Raw genomic sequence first — 15620 nt, forward strand, 5'->3', positions numbered from 1 at the left:
ATACAGCTCTCTCATCCTCAGAGGCCAGGAAAGTATTGGGGGAACTCGAGCGTAGTATCAGTGAAGTGGAGGTAGAGATGGTGGGGCAAGGCAATGTAGGCCTCCAGGCTAATTTAGCTGAATTACGTAGGGACCTGGGCAGTTTTTTTCCAGGCATATTGTGTACTGGGACGCTCAATCACGGACAACTTGTTCTTAATCAGGAACATGTTGGACTTGTTGAGAGGTTCTAATGTGAACGTTGGACTGGTCTCTTTAGACCAAGAGAAGGCTTTTGATAGAGTGGACCATGAGTATCTGTTTAATGTGATGTCTGTGTTTGGGGAAAGGTTTTTAGCTTGTGTGAAGATGTTGTATGCTGGGGCGTCATGTATGGTCAAGGTGGAAGGGGGGTTCAGTAGGCCAGTCTGGGTGAGGCAGGGCATTAGACAAGGATGCCCTCTATCGGGCAAATGCAACTGTGATGGTCAGTGATGGGCAGGATATGCAGGCACTAGAGACTAGTCTGAAGGTGCACGAGGGAGCTTCTTCAGCTAAGATGAACTGGGGCAAGAGCAAAGCTCTGTTATGGGGGTATGGAGGGTTAATGCCTACCCTCTGCTTCCAGGGGGTTTGCAGTGGGGCTGTGAAGGGCTTAACATTTTGGGGGTGTACCTGGGCTCGGAGATGTGGGTCAGGAAGAACTGGTTGGGGCTGTCACAGGCAGTGGTGTCAAGACTGGCCAGGTGGAGGTGGCTCCTGTCCCAAGTGTCATATAGAGGGAAGGTGCTGATAATCAACAACCTGGTGGCATCCTCCCTATGGCATACACTGGCTGTCCACAACCCCCCCCCCCCCTCCACCGCGCGTGCCGGTCTGCTCGCAGATTTGCTACACCGGCCGGTGGATTTTTTTTCTGGTTGGGTCATCACTGGCTGAGGGAGGCAGTGTTGTACATGTCCATCCACAAAGGAGGACAGGGTCTGGTGGAACTGGAGAGCAGGGTGGCTGCATTCTGACTCAAGGCGGCGCAGAGGCTGCTGTACCATACTGATGTCGGCTGGAGGGAACCAGCATGCACGCTGCTGAGGAGTGTTGGCGGATTAGGGTTGGACCGGCAGCTGTTCCTCATGAGGCTGTAGAGTCTGAGTACAGCAGGTCTCTCTGATTTTTACTCTGCAGTGCTGAGGGCCTGGCAGCTGCTAAGGCCCGCACGAGAAGGGGATGTGGAGCCTGGGCTGTGGGAGGAGCCTATCTTCCACAATCCAGCCATCCTTTTGAGATCGGTTCAATCGGCCACCCTGCAGAAGCGACTGATGGCAGCGGGTTTACTAAGGCTGGGTGACCTGCGACTACTGGGGGAAGAGGGGTGGAAAATCCCGGAAGTCGTGGCACAATAAACAGGATTAACATCTCTTAGGCTGCTCGAGAGATTACTGGGTGAGGTCCAGGAGGCACTGTTTGAGTCGGTAAGGGGGGTGTTTGAGCGGCCAACGGGGGAGGGGTCACCAATGTTTCCACAGCTGCAGGTGACGGCAGAGACTGGGGACTAGTAAGGGGTTATAAAGGACTTACACTCCGAGTCTGGGGGAGTTTGAGGGGGTGGGAGGTAAAGCCCTCTACAACCTCTGTATTAAGGTGAGGAACATTAGGAGCCTAACAGGAGTGAAGGGACATCAGTGGCAGGGGTATGTGGGGCAGAGAGTATGGTGGTTTTTAGATGGAGGGGGCTCTACAAACTCCCAGTACCAAAGAGGTCAGGGCCACTAAAAGCTGGTTGGCACGGGTCGACCCGGGAGTCGGACAAGGGTGTTCTTTCTGTGATATGAGGGAAACTGTGATTCATGTGTTTTCTGTGTGCGCCAGGTTAATGCCATTAATGTCTCTGTTGGGATGTCTGTATGAGAGGTTGGGGGTGGGTCTTACTGTTGGAATGTTTATAATGGGGTACAAGTATTCAAATAAGGAGAAGGCCAAATGTGTGTTGTTGAATTTTCTTTTTGCTCAGGCAAAGTTGGTGTCACACCCTGGCCTTAGTTATCTTTGTTTTCTTTATTATTTTAGTTAGGTCAGGGTGTGACATGGGGGATGTATGTGTTTTGTATTGTCTAGGGTTTTTTGTATGTTTATGGGGCAGTGTTCAGTCTAGGTGTATGTATGTCTACGGTTGCCTAGATTGGTTCTCAATTAGAGACAGCTGTCTATCGTTGTCTCTGATTGGGAACCATATTTAGGCAGCCATATTCATTAGGTGGTGGGTGATTGTCTATGTGTAGTGTTTAGTGTCAGCACTATTTGTTCTATAGCTTCACGTTTGTTGTTTTGTCTAGTTTGTATAGTGTTCGTTTCGTTTCGTCTTCAAATAAAGAATAATGTATTGTTATCACGCTGCGCCTTGGTCCTCCTCTCTTCAATGTTACGACGAACGTGACAGTTGGCTATTTGGCTAACAATGAGGAACAGGGTCGAATAGTAACAGACCCTTTAGTGTTTAATGGGATGGTCTCTGCAGGCCATCCCATTTGAGTGGTGATGAGTTTTCAATGAAATTAGTATGTAGTGTATCATTAAAGAAAGACAAAATGTCCAAAAATATTTCCTTCTCTCTCAATTCAATTTCAATTTAAGGGCTTTATTGGCACGGGAAACATATGTTAACGTTGCTTAAGCAAGTGAAGTAGATAATAAACAAAATTGAAATAAACAATACAAATGAACAGTAAACACCCACAAAGTTCCAAAATAATAAAGACATTTCAAGTGTCATATTATGTGCAAATAGTTGAACTACAAAACGGAAGATAAATAAAAATAAATATGGTTTATATTTACAATGGCCTTTGTTATTCACTGGTTGACCTTTTCTTGTGGCAACAGGTCACACATTTGGTCAACAGGTCACACACTTGCTGCTGTGATGGCACACTGTGGTATTTCACCCAATAGATATGGGAGTTTATCGAAATTGGGTTTGTTTTCAGATTCTTTGTGGGTCTGTTTAATCTGAGGGAAATATGTGCATGTAACATGGTCATACATTTGGCAGGAGGTTATGAAGTGCAGCTCAGTTTCCACCTCATTTTGTGGGCAGCCTGTCTTCTCCTGAGAGCCAACTCTACCTATGGCAGCCTTTCTTAATAGCAAGGCTATGCTCACTGAGTCAAAGCTTTCCTTAAGTTTGGGTCAGCTACAGTGGTCAGGTATTCTGACACTGTGTGCTCTCTGTTTAGGGCCAAATAGCATTCTAGTTTGCTCAGTTTTTTTTGTTAATTCTTTCCAATATGTCAAGTAATTATCTTTTTGTTTTCTCGTGATTTGGTTGGATCAAGTTGTGTTGCTGTCCTGGGGCTCTGTGGGGTCTGTTTGTGTTTGTGAACAGAGTGTCACGTTCCTGACCTGTTTTCCTTTTTTCTTGTATTTATTTAGTTGGTCAGGGCGTGAGTTGGGTGGGTTGGTCTATGTGTGTTTTTCTATGTTGGGGTTTTTGTGTTCGGCCTGGTATGATTCTCAGTCAGAGGCAGCTGTAGATCGTTTGTCCCTGATTGAGAATCATACTAAGGCAGCCGGGGTTTCACGTGTGTTTTGTGGGTGGTTGTATCTCGTGTCAGTGTTCGTGCCACACGGGACTGTTTTTGGTTTTGTCACGTTTTGTTGTTTTTGTATGTCAAGTGTTCAGTTCGATTCATTAAAATATCATGGACACGAATCACTCTGCTTATTGGTCCGACCCGTCTCGCCTCTCCTCGTCCGAGGAGGAGGAAGAATATTACGACGATCGTTACAGAACCACCCACCAATCTAGGATCAAGCGGAGTGCAAACGGGCAGCGACAGCAGTGGGAAAAAACCCAGGACTCCTGGACTTGGGAGGAGATCCTGGACGGCAAAGGACCCTGGGCTCAGCCAGGGGAATATCGCCGTCCCAAGGCGGAGCTGGAAGCAGCGAAGGCAGAGAGGCGCTGGAATGAGGAGGCAGCGCGGCGACGCGGTTGGGAGCCCGAGAGTCAGACCCAAAAATTTCTTGGGGGAGGGCACACGAGGAGTGTGGCAAAGCCGGGTAGGATACCTGAGCCAACTCCCCGTGCTTACCGTGGAGTGAGAGGGCGTCGTACTGGTCAGACACTGTGTTATGCGGTAAAGCGCACGGTGTCCCCAGTACGCGTGCTTAGCCCAGTGCGGGCTATTCCACCTCGCCGCACTGGTAGGGCTAAGTTGGGCATCGAGCCGGATGTCATGAAGCCGGCCCAACGCATCTGGCCTCCAGTGCGTCTCCTCGGGCCGGCATACATGGCACCAGCCTTACGAATGATGTCCCCGGTTCGCCAGCATAGCCCAGTGCGGGCTATTCCACCTCGCCGCACTGGCAGGGCTACTGGCACCATTCAACCTGGTAAGGTTGGGCAGGCTCGGTGCTCAAGAGCACGTGTCCTCCTTCACGGTCCGGTATACCCGGTGCCACCTCCAAGTACCAGTCCACCGGTGGCAGTCCCCCGCACCAGGCTGTCTCTCCGGGTTCTCTCTCCAGCTGCTCCCACCTGTCCAGCGCTGTCAGAGCTTTCCTCCTCTCCAGCGCAGCCAGTGCCTATACCACGCACCAGGTCTACAGTGCGTCTCAGCCGGCCAGAGTCTGCCGTCTGCCCAGCGGCGCCTGAACTGCCTGCCTGCTCAGCGCTGTTTGAGATGCCTGCCTTCCCAGCGCTGTCCGTCTGTTATGAGCCGTCCAGCCAGGACCAGCCATAGCCGTCCAGCCAGGACCAGCCAGAGCCGTCCAGCCAGGACCAGCCAGAGCCGTCCAGCCAGGACCAGCCAGAGCCGTCCAGCCAGGACCGCCAGAGCCAGCCAGGATCCGCCAGAGCCAGCCAGCCAGGATCCGCCAGAGCCAGCCAGCCAGGATCCGCCAGAGCCAGCCAGCCAGGATCCGCCAGAGCCAGCCAGCCAGGATCCGCCAGAGCCAGCCAGCCAGGATCCGCCCCTCAGTCTGGTGCTGTCCCTCAGTCTGGTGCTGTCCCTCAGTCTAGTGCTGCCCCTCAGTCTGGTGCTGCCCCTCAGTCTGGTGCTGCCCCTCAGTCTGGTGCTGCCCCTCAGTCTGGTGCTGCCCCTCAGTCCGGTGCTGCCTTTTGGTAGAGTGGGTTTGACATGGAGGGTGGCCATTGGGAGGAGACCACGGAAGCGGGGTTTGACTATGGTGGGTTGGGGACCACGACCAGCGCCAGAGCCGCCACCGTGGACAGACGCCCACCCAGACCCTCCCCTAGAGTTTATGCGGGTGCGCCCGGAGTTCGCACCTTAAGGGGGGGGTTATGTCACGTTCCTGACCTGTTTTCCTTTTTTCTTGTATTTATTTAGTTGGTCAGGGCGTGAGTTGGGTGGGTTGGTCTATGTGTGTTTTTCTATGTTGGGGTTTTTGTGTTCGGCCTGGTATGATTCTCAGTCAGAGGCAGCTGTAGATCGTTTGTCCCTGATTGAGAATCATACTAAGGCAGCCGGGGTTTCACGTGTGTTTTGTGGGTGGTTGTATCTCGTGTCAGTGTTCGTGCCACACGGGACTGTTTTCGGTTTTGTCACGTTTTGTTGTTTTTGTATGTTAAGTGTTCAGTTCGATTCATTAAAATATCATGGACACGAATCACTCTGCTTATTGGTCCGACCCGTCTCGCCTCTTCTCGTCCGAGGAGGAGGAAGAATATTACGACGATCGTTACACAGAGCCCAAGGACCAGCTTGCTTAGTGGATCATCTCTCTGTAGGTGATGGCGTTGTTATGGAAGGTTTGGGAATCGCTTCCTTCTAGGTGGTTGTAGAATTTAATGGCTCTTTTCTGGATTTTGATAATTAGTGGGTATCGGCCTAATTCTGCTCTGCATGCATTATTTGGTGTTTTACGTTGTACACAGAGGATATTTTTGCTGAATTCTGCATGCAGAGTCTCAATTTGGTGTTTGTCACATTTTGTGAATTGTTGGTTGGTGAGCGGACCCCAGACCTCACAACCATAAAGGGCAATGGGACAAAGTATTTTTAGCCAGATCCTAATTGCTATGTCGAATGTTATGTTCCTTTTGATGGCATAGAAGGCCCTTCTTGCCTTGTCTCTCAGATCGTTCACAACTTTGTGGAAGTTACCTGTGGCGCTGATGTTTAGGTCGAGGTATGTATCGTTTTTAGTGTGCTCTAGGCCAATGCTGTCTAGATGACATAACACATATGGAATCATGTAGTAACCATAAAAGTGTTAACTTCTACTTCCTCCCAATCCCGGGTCCGGGAGCACCCCCATCAGTATAAAAGCTGACTAGCATAGCCTAGCATAGCGTCACAAGTAAATACTAGCATCTAAATATCATTAAATCACAAGTCCAAGACACCAGATGAAAGATACACATCTTGGTAATCAAGCCATCATTTCTGATTTTTTAAATGTTTTACAGGGAAGACACAATATGTAAATCTATTAGCTAACCACGTTAGCAAAAGACACCACTTTTTTTACTCCAACATTTTTTTCCTGCATAGGTAGCTGTAACAAATTCGACCAAATAAAGATATAAATAGCCACTAACCAAGAAACACTTTCATCAGATGACAGTCTGATAACATATGCTATACAATAAATATGTTTTGTTAGAAAAATGTGCATATTTCAGGTATAAATCATAGTTTACCATTGCAGCCACCATCACAACTCTCACCAAAGCAACTAGAATAACTACAGAGACCATCGTGTATTACCTAATTACTCATCATAAAACATTTCTTAAAAATACACAGCGTACAGCAAATGAAAGACAAACATCTTGTGAATCCAGCCAATATTTCAGATTCTCTACGTGTTTTACAGCGAAAACACAATATAGCATTATATTAGCTTACCACCATAGCCAGAAACACAAACCATTTACCAGCAGCACAGGTTAGCGATCGTAACAAACAGGCAAAACATATATAATTTTTGACTAACCTTGATATTCTTCATCAGATAACAGTCCTGTAACATCATATTACACAATGCATATAGGGTTTGTTCGAAAATGTGCATATTTAGCGGCACAAATCGTGGTTATACAATGTGATTAGTGGCCAAACTTCAAGCAATCTGTCCGGCGCCATCTTGGAGAGGCACCTATTCTAATCGATGAGTAATCATAGACTTGACTAAAAAAAATACAGGTTGGACAGCAAATGAAAGATACATTAGTTCTTAATGCAACCGCTGTGTTAGATTTTTTAAATTAACGTTACTACGCATACAGCGTGCGCTAAAGCGAGACCGCACCGAAATTCATGGCGGAATTATTATTTGACATTTGTCAACATAAATACGAATTAACAGCATAAAGACTGCTTACTATTTGCTGAGCTTCCATCAGAATCTTGGGCAAGGTGTCCTTTCTCCAGAACAATCGTCTTTTGGTTGAAAGATGTCCTTTTCTCCTGTAGAAATAGCAGCTAACGCTAGCCATCCACCGGAGAGGTGTCCAACTCGTGATAGCGTAAGACAAAGAAATTCCAGAAAATCGCAATAAACTGATATAAACTGCTATAAGTCGGTTTAAATTAACTACCGTATGAAGTTTTTAAGACAAAAATCCAATTAAATCAGAGCCGGAGATATAGAACTGCTAAAACGAAAGCTTTTCAGGATGCCATTGTGATGTCCCTCTTGCGCCAGGCGCCCCGTTGAAAAGAACGGTACTTCCGTTCCATGAGCTTTTATAGTGCTCCAGATGGTGCAATCCACTCCATTCAAATTCTCACCGCTTACTGACATCTAGAGGAAGGCGTATGCAGTGCATGTATCCCCATAGCTTACATGGGGACTTATAAACTGACCCTAGAACAGGGACCTCGATTTCAGAAATCTCACTTCCTGACAGGAAGTGTGCTGCAGAATGAGTTCTGTTTCACTCAGAGAAATAATATAAACGGTTTTAGAAACTAGAGAGTGTTTTCTATCCAATAGTAATAATAATATGCATATTGTACGAGTAAGAATTGAGTAAGAGGCAGTTTAATTTGGGAACGAATTTTTTTCAAAGTCGAAATGGCGCCCCCCTATTGACAAAAGTTATTGTTCTTAACTGACTTGCCCAGCTAAATAAAGGTTAAATAAAAATAAAACAAGTCTCTCAGCCTGTACTTGGTAAGGATCTGTCTCTGCTTCGTATCTCTGACAGAGTAATGATAATCAGCCAATTCATATTCTCTGTTTAGGGCCAGATAACAATTTAGTCGGCTTTGGGATTTTGTTTTGTTCATCCGATGTTGTAAATATGAGTCCTTTGATTGGTTCATGATTTTGTTTATTTGTTTATTTTTTTTGAAGCAATGCTGGTGTCAGCTTGGTTGGTTAGGTCCAACACCAGCTGACTGAGAGGGCTCGTTTCTGGGCTCAGCTCTAGGGTTTGAAGTGCTTTAAATTGGAGACTTGAATTTGGACTTAAATTTAGGTGTGGCCAACATTTTAGTTTTTTTCATTACCACTGGAAAGCGGCCCAATTCTGCCCAACCTGCATTAGTTGGTGTATTTCTCAGGACTTTTCCGACAGAATTCTGCATGTAGGGCTTCAATTGGATGTTTGTTTAAAGTCCAGTTTATTGAGTGGCTCCAAAACTTCACTTCTGTAAAGAGCTATTGGTAGGATTCCGCTGTGAAATATTTTGGTCCAAATTCTAATTGGGATGATGATTTTGAATAATTTCATTTTTATTGCACACGATGCTCTGTAGGCTTTTTCTTTGAGTGCATTCACTGCCATATTAAAGTTTCCCGATGCACATATGGTCAGACCAAAGTATGAGTCATTTTTAGTGTGTTCAATTATGATGTCCAAGGTGAGTTATTTTTTTATTTATTTACTGCCAGGGTCCAATTATGTCAATATTGCTCTGAAATAGTAAGGTTGTAACGGTTGTTCTCCTCCTCGTCTGAGGAGGAGCATGGATTGGACCAAAACGCAGCTGGTGATGAATACATGTTGATTTATTAAACAAAACGAACACGAAGCACACTTGAATAACTACAAAACAACAAAACGACGTAGACAGACCTGAACATGAGAACTTATAGAACACAAAGAACGCACGAACAGGAACCGACTAAAACAAACGAAACAGTCCTGTGTGGTAACAACACTGACACGGTAGACAATCACCCACAAACAGACGGTGTGAACAGCCTACCTTTATATGGTTCTCAATCAGAGGAAACGTCAAACACCTGCCCCTGATTGAGAACCATATAAGGCTAATTACCAATGAACCTAAACATAGAAACACATAACATAGACTGCCCACCCAGCTCACGTCCTGACCAAGTAAACAAAGCTAAACAAAGGAAAATAAGGTCAGGAACGTGACAAAGGTTCTGTTGAAGACCTTCTTTGGTTGGTGAAAGACGAACCAAATCATCAGCATATAGCAGATATGTTCCTCTGTGTCAAATAGTGTGATTCCTGGGGCTGCAGAATGGTACAACATGTCTGCTAATCAATTGATATAAATTTTGAAAAGGTTTGGACTCAAACTGCAGCCTTGTCTCACACCTCGACATAGCAAAATAATAATGTTCTTTGGTTTTGGATTTTTATTGCACACATGTTTTCTGTGTACATACATTTTATTAAGTCATACACTTTACTACCAAGCCAACTTTGGAGAATTTTGAAGAATAGACCAAATAGAATCAAATGCTTTTTTAAAGTCAATAAAGCAAGCAAAGATTTTTCCCTCTTTTTTTCGGTGGATGTGTTTATTAATTAGTGTGTGTAAGGTGTATATATGGAAAGTAGTGCGATGGTTGGGGAGAAAGTCAATCTGACATTTACTTATTACATTTTTTCTTGAAGAAAGGTTTTAATTCTTGACTTCAAAATGCTTTCCCAAGTTGCTGTTTATGCAAATTCCCCTGTAATTATCAAGGTCTCATTTGTCTCCACTTTTGTGGATAGGGGAGATGAGCCTCTGGTTCCAGACATCAGGAAAGCAGACAGAACTTAGTACCAGGTTGAACAATTTAAGCACAGCATTTTGCAACTCACATATCCTGTTTTTCAGCATTTCATTTCTGATGTTATCTTGACAACAGGCCTTCTTTGGTTTCATAGATTTTAGATTTTCATTTAGTTATTGTTGGGTTATTGGGTAATCTAATGGATTTTGGTTGTTTTTAATGACTTATTCAAGGATGTTAAACATTACTTAAATTTCTAATTGGGTATGCTGTAAGTCTTTTTGTGGGATGTTTTTGTATAGATTATCAAAATAAGTTTTCCAAATTCATTCATCTTGTATGGCTAATTCTTGTGGCTTTGCTCTGCTTAAATTGTTCCACATGTCCCACAACTGATGTTGTTCAATTGCGTTTTCAATTTCAACAAGTGTCTTGCTGTTATAATTCAATGTCTTGCATTTCAGTGTATGTTTATACTGTTTCAGAGTTTCAAACTATTCCTAGCTTAGCTCTGGGTTATTTTGCTGCTTATGTTTTTCATTTGACATTTGTCTTAGATTGTTTTACATTCGGTATCAAAATGTTTTTTGCTTCTAATGTTTTCTTTTTTTTCTTTTTTGTCTCTCTCTCTCTCTCTCTCTCTCTCTCTCTCTCTCTCTCTCTCTTCCCCTGTCTCTCCATCTCTCTTTCTCTCTCCCCCATCTCTCTATCTCCGTCTCCCAGGTGAATGATGCTATTGGTATGGAGTGGCCATGGATGTATTTTCTGACTCTCATCTTGGTTGGCTCCTTCTTTGTGCTCAACCTGGTCCTGGGCGTGCTCAGTGGGTAAGTGGAGACACCACACACACATCACCTGGTCTGTCTCTCTTTCTCCTCCATTTCTCTAATTTTTATATTTTCTCTATCTCTCTTTTACCTCCGTCAGTGAATTCACTAAGGAGCGAGAAAAGGGCAAGGCGCGCGGAGAGTACACAGAGATGAGGGAGACCCAGCAGCTGGATGAGGATGTGAAGGGCTACATGGAGTGGATCACACAGGCCGAAGTCATGGACGCCGACGGGGAGGGACAGGGTACTTATGGCTTCCTAACCCTATCACCAACACACAACAGGATCAATTAGAATAGAAGAGTACAATATGAGTCAGCCCTTATCAAACACCATGCAGTGACATCAGTGTCTCTTGTCCCAAGGCCTGCTACCCCTGGAAGATGGAGAATCTGAGGCAGGGAGTCTAAAGGACATGGACACCATGCAAAAAATTATGTACTACTAGTAAGTACACCAACACCTGCCTCTGACTGGGACAACACTCAGGTGTCTTGATGAAAGGAAAACAGACCTCATGAGTCTGAAACATCTCCTAACATGACATCTCTTCATCTCCTCCTCTCCCTCATCTCTCTCTGTTCAGCAAGCTGGCTCGTAAATGGAACGTTTTCTTCCGGCGTAAGTGTCTTGTGTATGTGAAGTCCCGTATGTTCTACTGGTGGGTGATCCTTCTGGTGTTTCTGAACACGCTGGCCATCGCTACTGAACACCACAAGCAGTCCCAGCAACTCACTGAGTGGCAAGGTCAGTATCTACACATATCTATAGCACATCTACACACATTTTTTTATTTATATTTTACCTTTATTTAACTAGGCAAGTCAGTTATAACAAATTCTTATTTTCAATGACGGCCTAGGAACAGTGGGTTAACTGCCTTGTTTAGGGGCAGAATGACAGATTTGTACCTTGTCAGCTCAGGGATTTGATCTTGCAACCTTTCGGTTACTAGTCCAACTCTCTAAATACTAGGTTACCTGCCGCCCCACACAAATCTATAGCGTGTCTACACGTATCTACATCTACACATATCTATAGAATAAACTCACGAGTGGCAATGTCAGTATCTACACAAATCTACAGCATATCTATCAAATAAACTAACTGGTGGCAAGGTCACTATCTACACATATCTATAGCATATCTACACATATCTACAGTATGTCTATAGAATAAACTGATATACATGTAACTGAGTTAGGAGTGTGCCGTAAGCTTACTCTACAACTAGCTTAAAATGTTACCAATGTAGCTAGCGAATTGGATCCTTTTCTATGGCTCAATTGCTTGGTATCTTGTCAAGGAAGGCAGTCACCTGTGTTTGCGATTAGAGGATCACTAGTTCAACCCTGGTACGGGACAGGGACATTGGAGGAAGATATACTGTTAGTGTCACATTAGCCTCACCAAATTTTATTAGTCACATACGCCAAATACAACAGGTGTAGACCTTACAGTGAAATGCTTACTTACAAGCCCCTAACCAACAATGCAGTTAAAAAAAATACGGATAAGAGTAAGAAATAAAAGTAACAAGTAATTAAAGAGCAGCAGTAAAATAACAATAGCCAGACTATATACAGGGGGTACCGGTGCGGGGGCACCGGATAGTTGAGGTAATATGTACATGTAGGTAGAGTTATTAAAGTGACTATGCATAAATGATAACAACATAGAGTAGCAGCGGTGTAAAAGGCCTTCCTCTGACACCGTCTGGTATAGAGTATGGTACCCTATACCCCAGTGATGTACTGGGCTGTTTGCACTACCCTCTGTAGTGCCTTGCGGTCGGAGGCCGAGCAGTTGCCATACCAGGCAGGGATGCAACCAGTCAGGATGCTCTCGATGGTGCAGCTGTAGAACCTTTTGAGGATCTGAAGACCCATGCCAAATCTTTTCAGTCTCCTGAGGGGGAATAGGTTTTGTCGTGCCCTCTTCACGACAGTCTTGGTGTGCTTGGACCATGTTAGTTTGTTGGTGATATGGACACCAAGGAACTTGAAGCTCTCAACCTGCTCCACTGCAGCTCCATCGATGAGAATGGGGGCATGCTCGGTCCTCTTTTTCCTGTAGTCCACAATCATCTCCTTTGTCTTGATCACGTTGAGGGCGAGGTTGTTGTCCTGGCACCACACGGCCAGGTCTCTGAACTCCTATCTATTGGCTGTCTCATTGTTGTCAGTGATCAGGCCTACTACTGTTGTGTCATCGGCAAACTTAATGGAGTCGTGCCTGGCCGTGCAGTCATGAGTGAAAAGGGAGTACAGGAGGGGACTGAGCACGCACCCCTGAGGGGCCCCTGTGTTGAGGATCAGCGTGGCAGATGTGTTGTCACCTACCCTTACCACCAGGTGGCGGCCCGTCAGGAAGTCCAGAATCCAGTTGCCGAGGGAGGTGTTTAGTCCCAGGTTCCTTAGCTTATTGATGAGCTTTTAGGGCACTATGGTGTTGATACGCTGAGCTGTAGTCAATGAATAGCATTCTAACAAAGGTGTTCCTTTCGTCCAGGTGGGAAAGGGCAGTGTGGAGTGCAATAGAGATTGCGTCATCTGTGGATCTGTTGGGGCGGAATGCAAATTGGAGTAGGTCTAGGGTTTCTGGGATAATGGTGTTGATGTGAGTCATGACCAGCCTTTCGAAGCACTTCATGGCTACAGATGTGAGTGCTACGGGTCGGTAGTCGTTTAGGCAGGTTACCTTAGTGTTCTTGGGTATAGGCACTATGGTGGTCTGCTTGAAACATGTTGGTATTACAGACTCGGAGAGGGAGAGGTTGAACATGTCAGTGAAGACACTTGCCAGGTGGTCAGCGCATGTTCGCAGTGCCCGTCCTGGTAATACGTCTGGCCCCACGGCCTTGTGAATGTTGACCTGTCTAAAGGTCTTACTCACATCGGCTGCGGAGAGCGTAATCACACAGTCTTCCAGAACAGCTGGTGCTCTCATGCATGTTTCAGTGTTATTTGCCTTGAACCAAGCATAGAAGTAGTTTAGCCCATCTCGTAGGCTCGTGTCACTGGGCAGCTCCGGCTGTGCTTCTGTAACGGATGTGAAATGGCTAGCTAGTTAGCGGGTACGCGCTAGTAGCATTTCAATCAGTTACGTCACTTGCTCTGAGACTTAAGTAGGGTTTCCCCTTGCTCTGCAAGGGCCGCGGCTTTTGTGGAGCGATGGGTAACGACCGTGCTTCGTGGGCAACCGTTGTTGATGTGTGCAGAGGGTCCCTGGTTCGCGCCCGTGTCGGGGCGAGGGGACGGTTTAAAGTTATACTGTTAATTGATGCTGTTGACCCGGATCACTGGTTGCTGCGGAAAAGGAGGAGGTTGAAAGGGAGGTGAGTGTAATGGATGTGAAATTGCTAGCTAGTTAGCGGGTACGCGCTAGTAGCATTTCAATCAGTTACGTCACTTGCTCTGAGACTTAAGTAGGGTTTGCCCTTGCTCTGCAAGGGCCGCGGCCTTTGTGGAGCGATGGGTAACGCTGCTTCGTTGTAGACCGTTGTTGATGTGTGCAGAAGGTCCCTGGTTCGCGCCCATGTTGGGGCGAGGGGACGACGTAAAGTTAATCTGTTACACTTCTCTTTGTAGTCTGTAATGGCTTGCAAGCCCTGCCACATCCGACGAGCGTCAGAGCCGGTGTAGTATGATTCGATCTTAGTCCTGTATTGACGCTTTGCCTGTTTGATGGTTTGTCGGAGGGCATAGCGGGATTTCTTATAAGTGACCGGGTTAGAGTCCTGCTCCTTAAAGGTGGCAGCTCTAGCCTTTAGCTCAGTGCAGATGTTGCCTGTAATCCATGGCTTCTGGTTGGGGTATGTACGTACAGTCACTGTGGGGACGACGTCATCGATGCACTTATTGATGAAGCCAATGACTGATGTGGTGTTCTCCTAAATCCCATCGGAGGAATCCCAGAACATATTCTAGTCTGTGATAGCAAAACAGTCCTGTAGCTTAGCATCTGTTTCATCTGACCACTTTTTTTTATTGATCACTGGTGCTTCCTGCTTGTACGCAGGAATCAGGAGGATAGATTTATGGTCAGATTTGCCAAATGGAGGGCGAGGGAGAGCTTTGTTTGCGTCTCTGTGTGTGGAGGAAAGATATTCCAGAGTTTTTTTCCCTCTGGTTGCACATTTATCATGCTGATAGAAATTTGGTAAAACGGATTTAAGTTACCCTGCATTAAAGACCCCGGCTACTAGGAGCGGCGCCTCTGGGTGAGCGTTTTCTTGTTTGCTTATGGCGGAATACAGCTCATTCAATGCTGTCTTGGTGCCAGCCTCTGACTGAGGTGGTATCTAAGCAGCTACGAAAAATACAGTGTGGTAGTGACTACAGTTTATCATGAGATACTCTACGTCAGGTGAGCAATAGCTCGAGACTTCCTTAGATATCGTGCGCCAGCTGTTATTTACAAAAATACATAGTCCACAGCCCCTTGTCTTACCAGACGCCACTGTTCTATTCTGCCAATACAGCATATAACCAGCCAGCTGTATGTTGATAGTGTCGTCGTTCAGCTACAACTCTGTGAAGCATAAGATGTTACAGTTTTGAATGTCCCGTTGGTAGATTAATCTTCCACATAGGTCATCTATTTTATTCTCCAAAGATTGCACGTTAGCAGAATGGAAGGAGGTGGGGGTTTATTCGATCGCCTACGAATTCTCAGAAGGCAGCCCACCCTCCGGCCCCTTTTTCTCCACGCGCTCTTCACACAAATCACTCAGTTGGGGGCACGTAAAACATCTGCCTTCTTCTCCGGCGTCATCTTATGGTTGAGCTTCCCTGAGAAGCCTCACCTTTGGTATGAAAGCCTGTGGAAGTTCTTGTCAGAAAAAGGCTAGAAGAAGGTGGAG

The 15620-nt window shown here is 45.8% G+C and overlaps 1 protein-coding gene across 1 annotated transcript in view; it reads left to right on the forward strand.

Moving 5' to 3' along the window:
* Positions 1-15620, forward strand: part of LOC129815888 (dihydropyridine-sensitive L-type skeletal muscle calcium channel subunit alpha-1-like) — a 98832-nt gene that overhangs the window by 18800 nt on the left and 64412 nt on the right. The window contains exons 7-10 of the mRNA XM_055870061.1: positions 10651-10754; positions 10855-11000; positions 11122-11203; positions 11343-11503. Coding sequence (XP_055726036.1) covers positions 10651-10754; positions 10855-11000; positions 11122-11203; positions 11343-11503 — 493 coding nt within the window. The remainder of the gene's footprint in view (positions 1-10650; positions 10755-10854; positions 11001-11121; positions 11204-11342; positions 11504-15620) is intronic.

This window comes from Salvelinus fontinalis, chromosome 18 (genome assembly GCF_029448725.1).
Source record: "Salvelinus fontinalis isolate EN_2023a chromosome 18, ASM2944872v1, whole genome shotgun sequence".
Taxonomy (NCBI): domain Eukaryota; kingdom Metazoa; phylum Chordata; class Actinopteri; order Salmoniformes; family Salmonidae; genus Salvelinus; species Salvelinus fontinalis.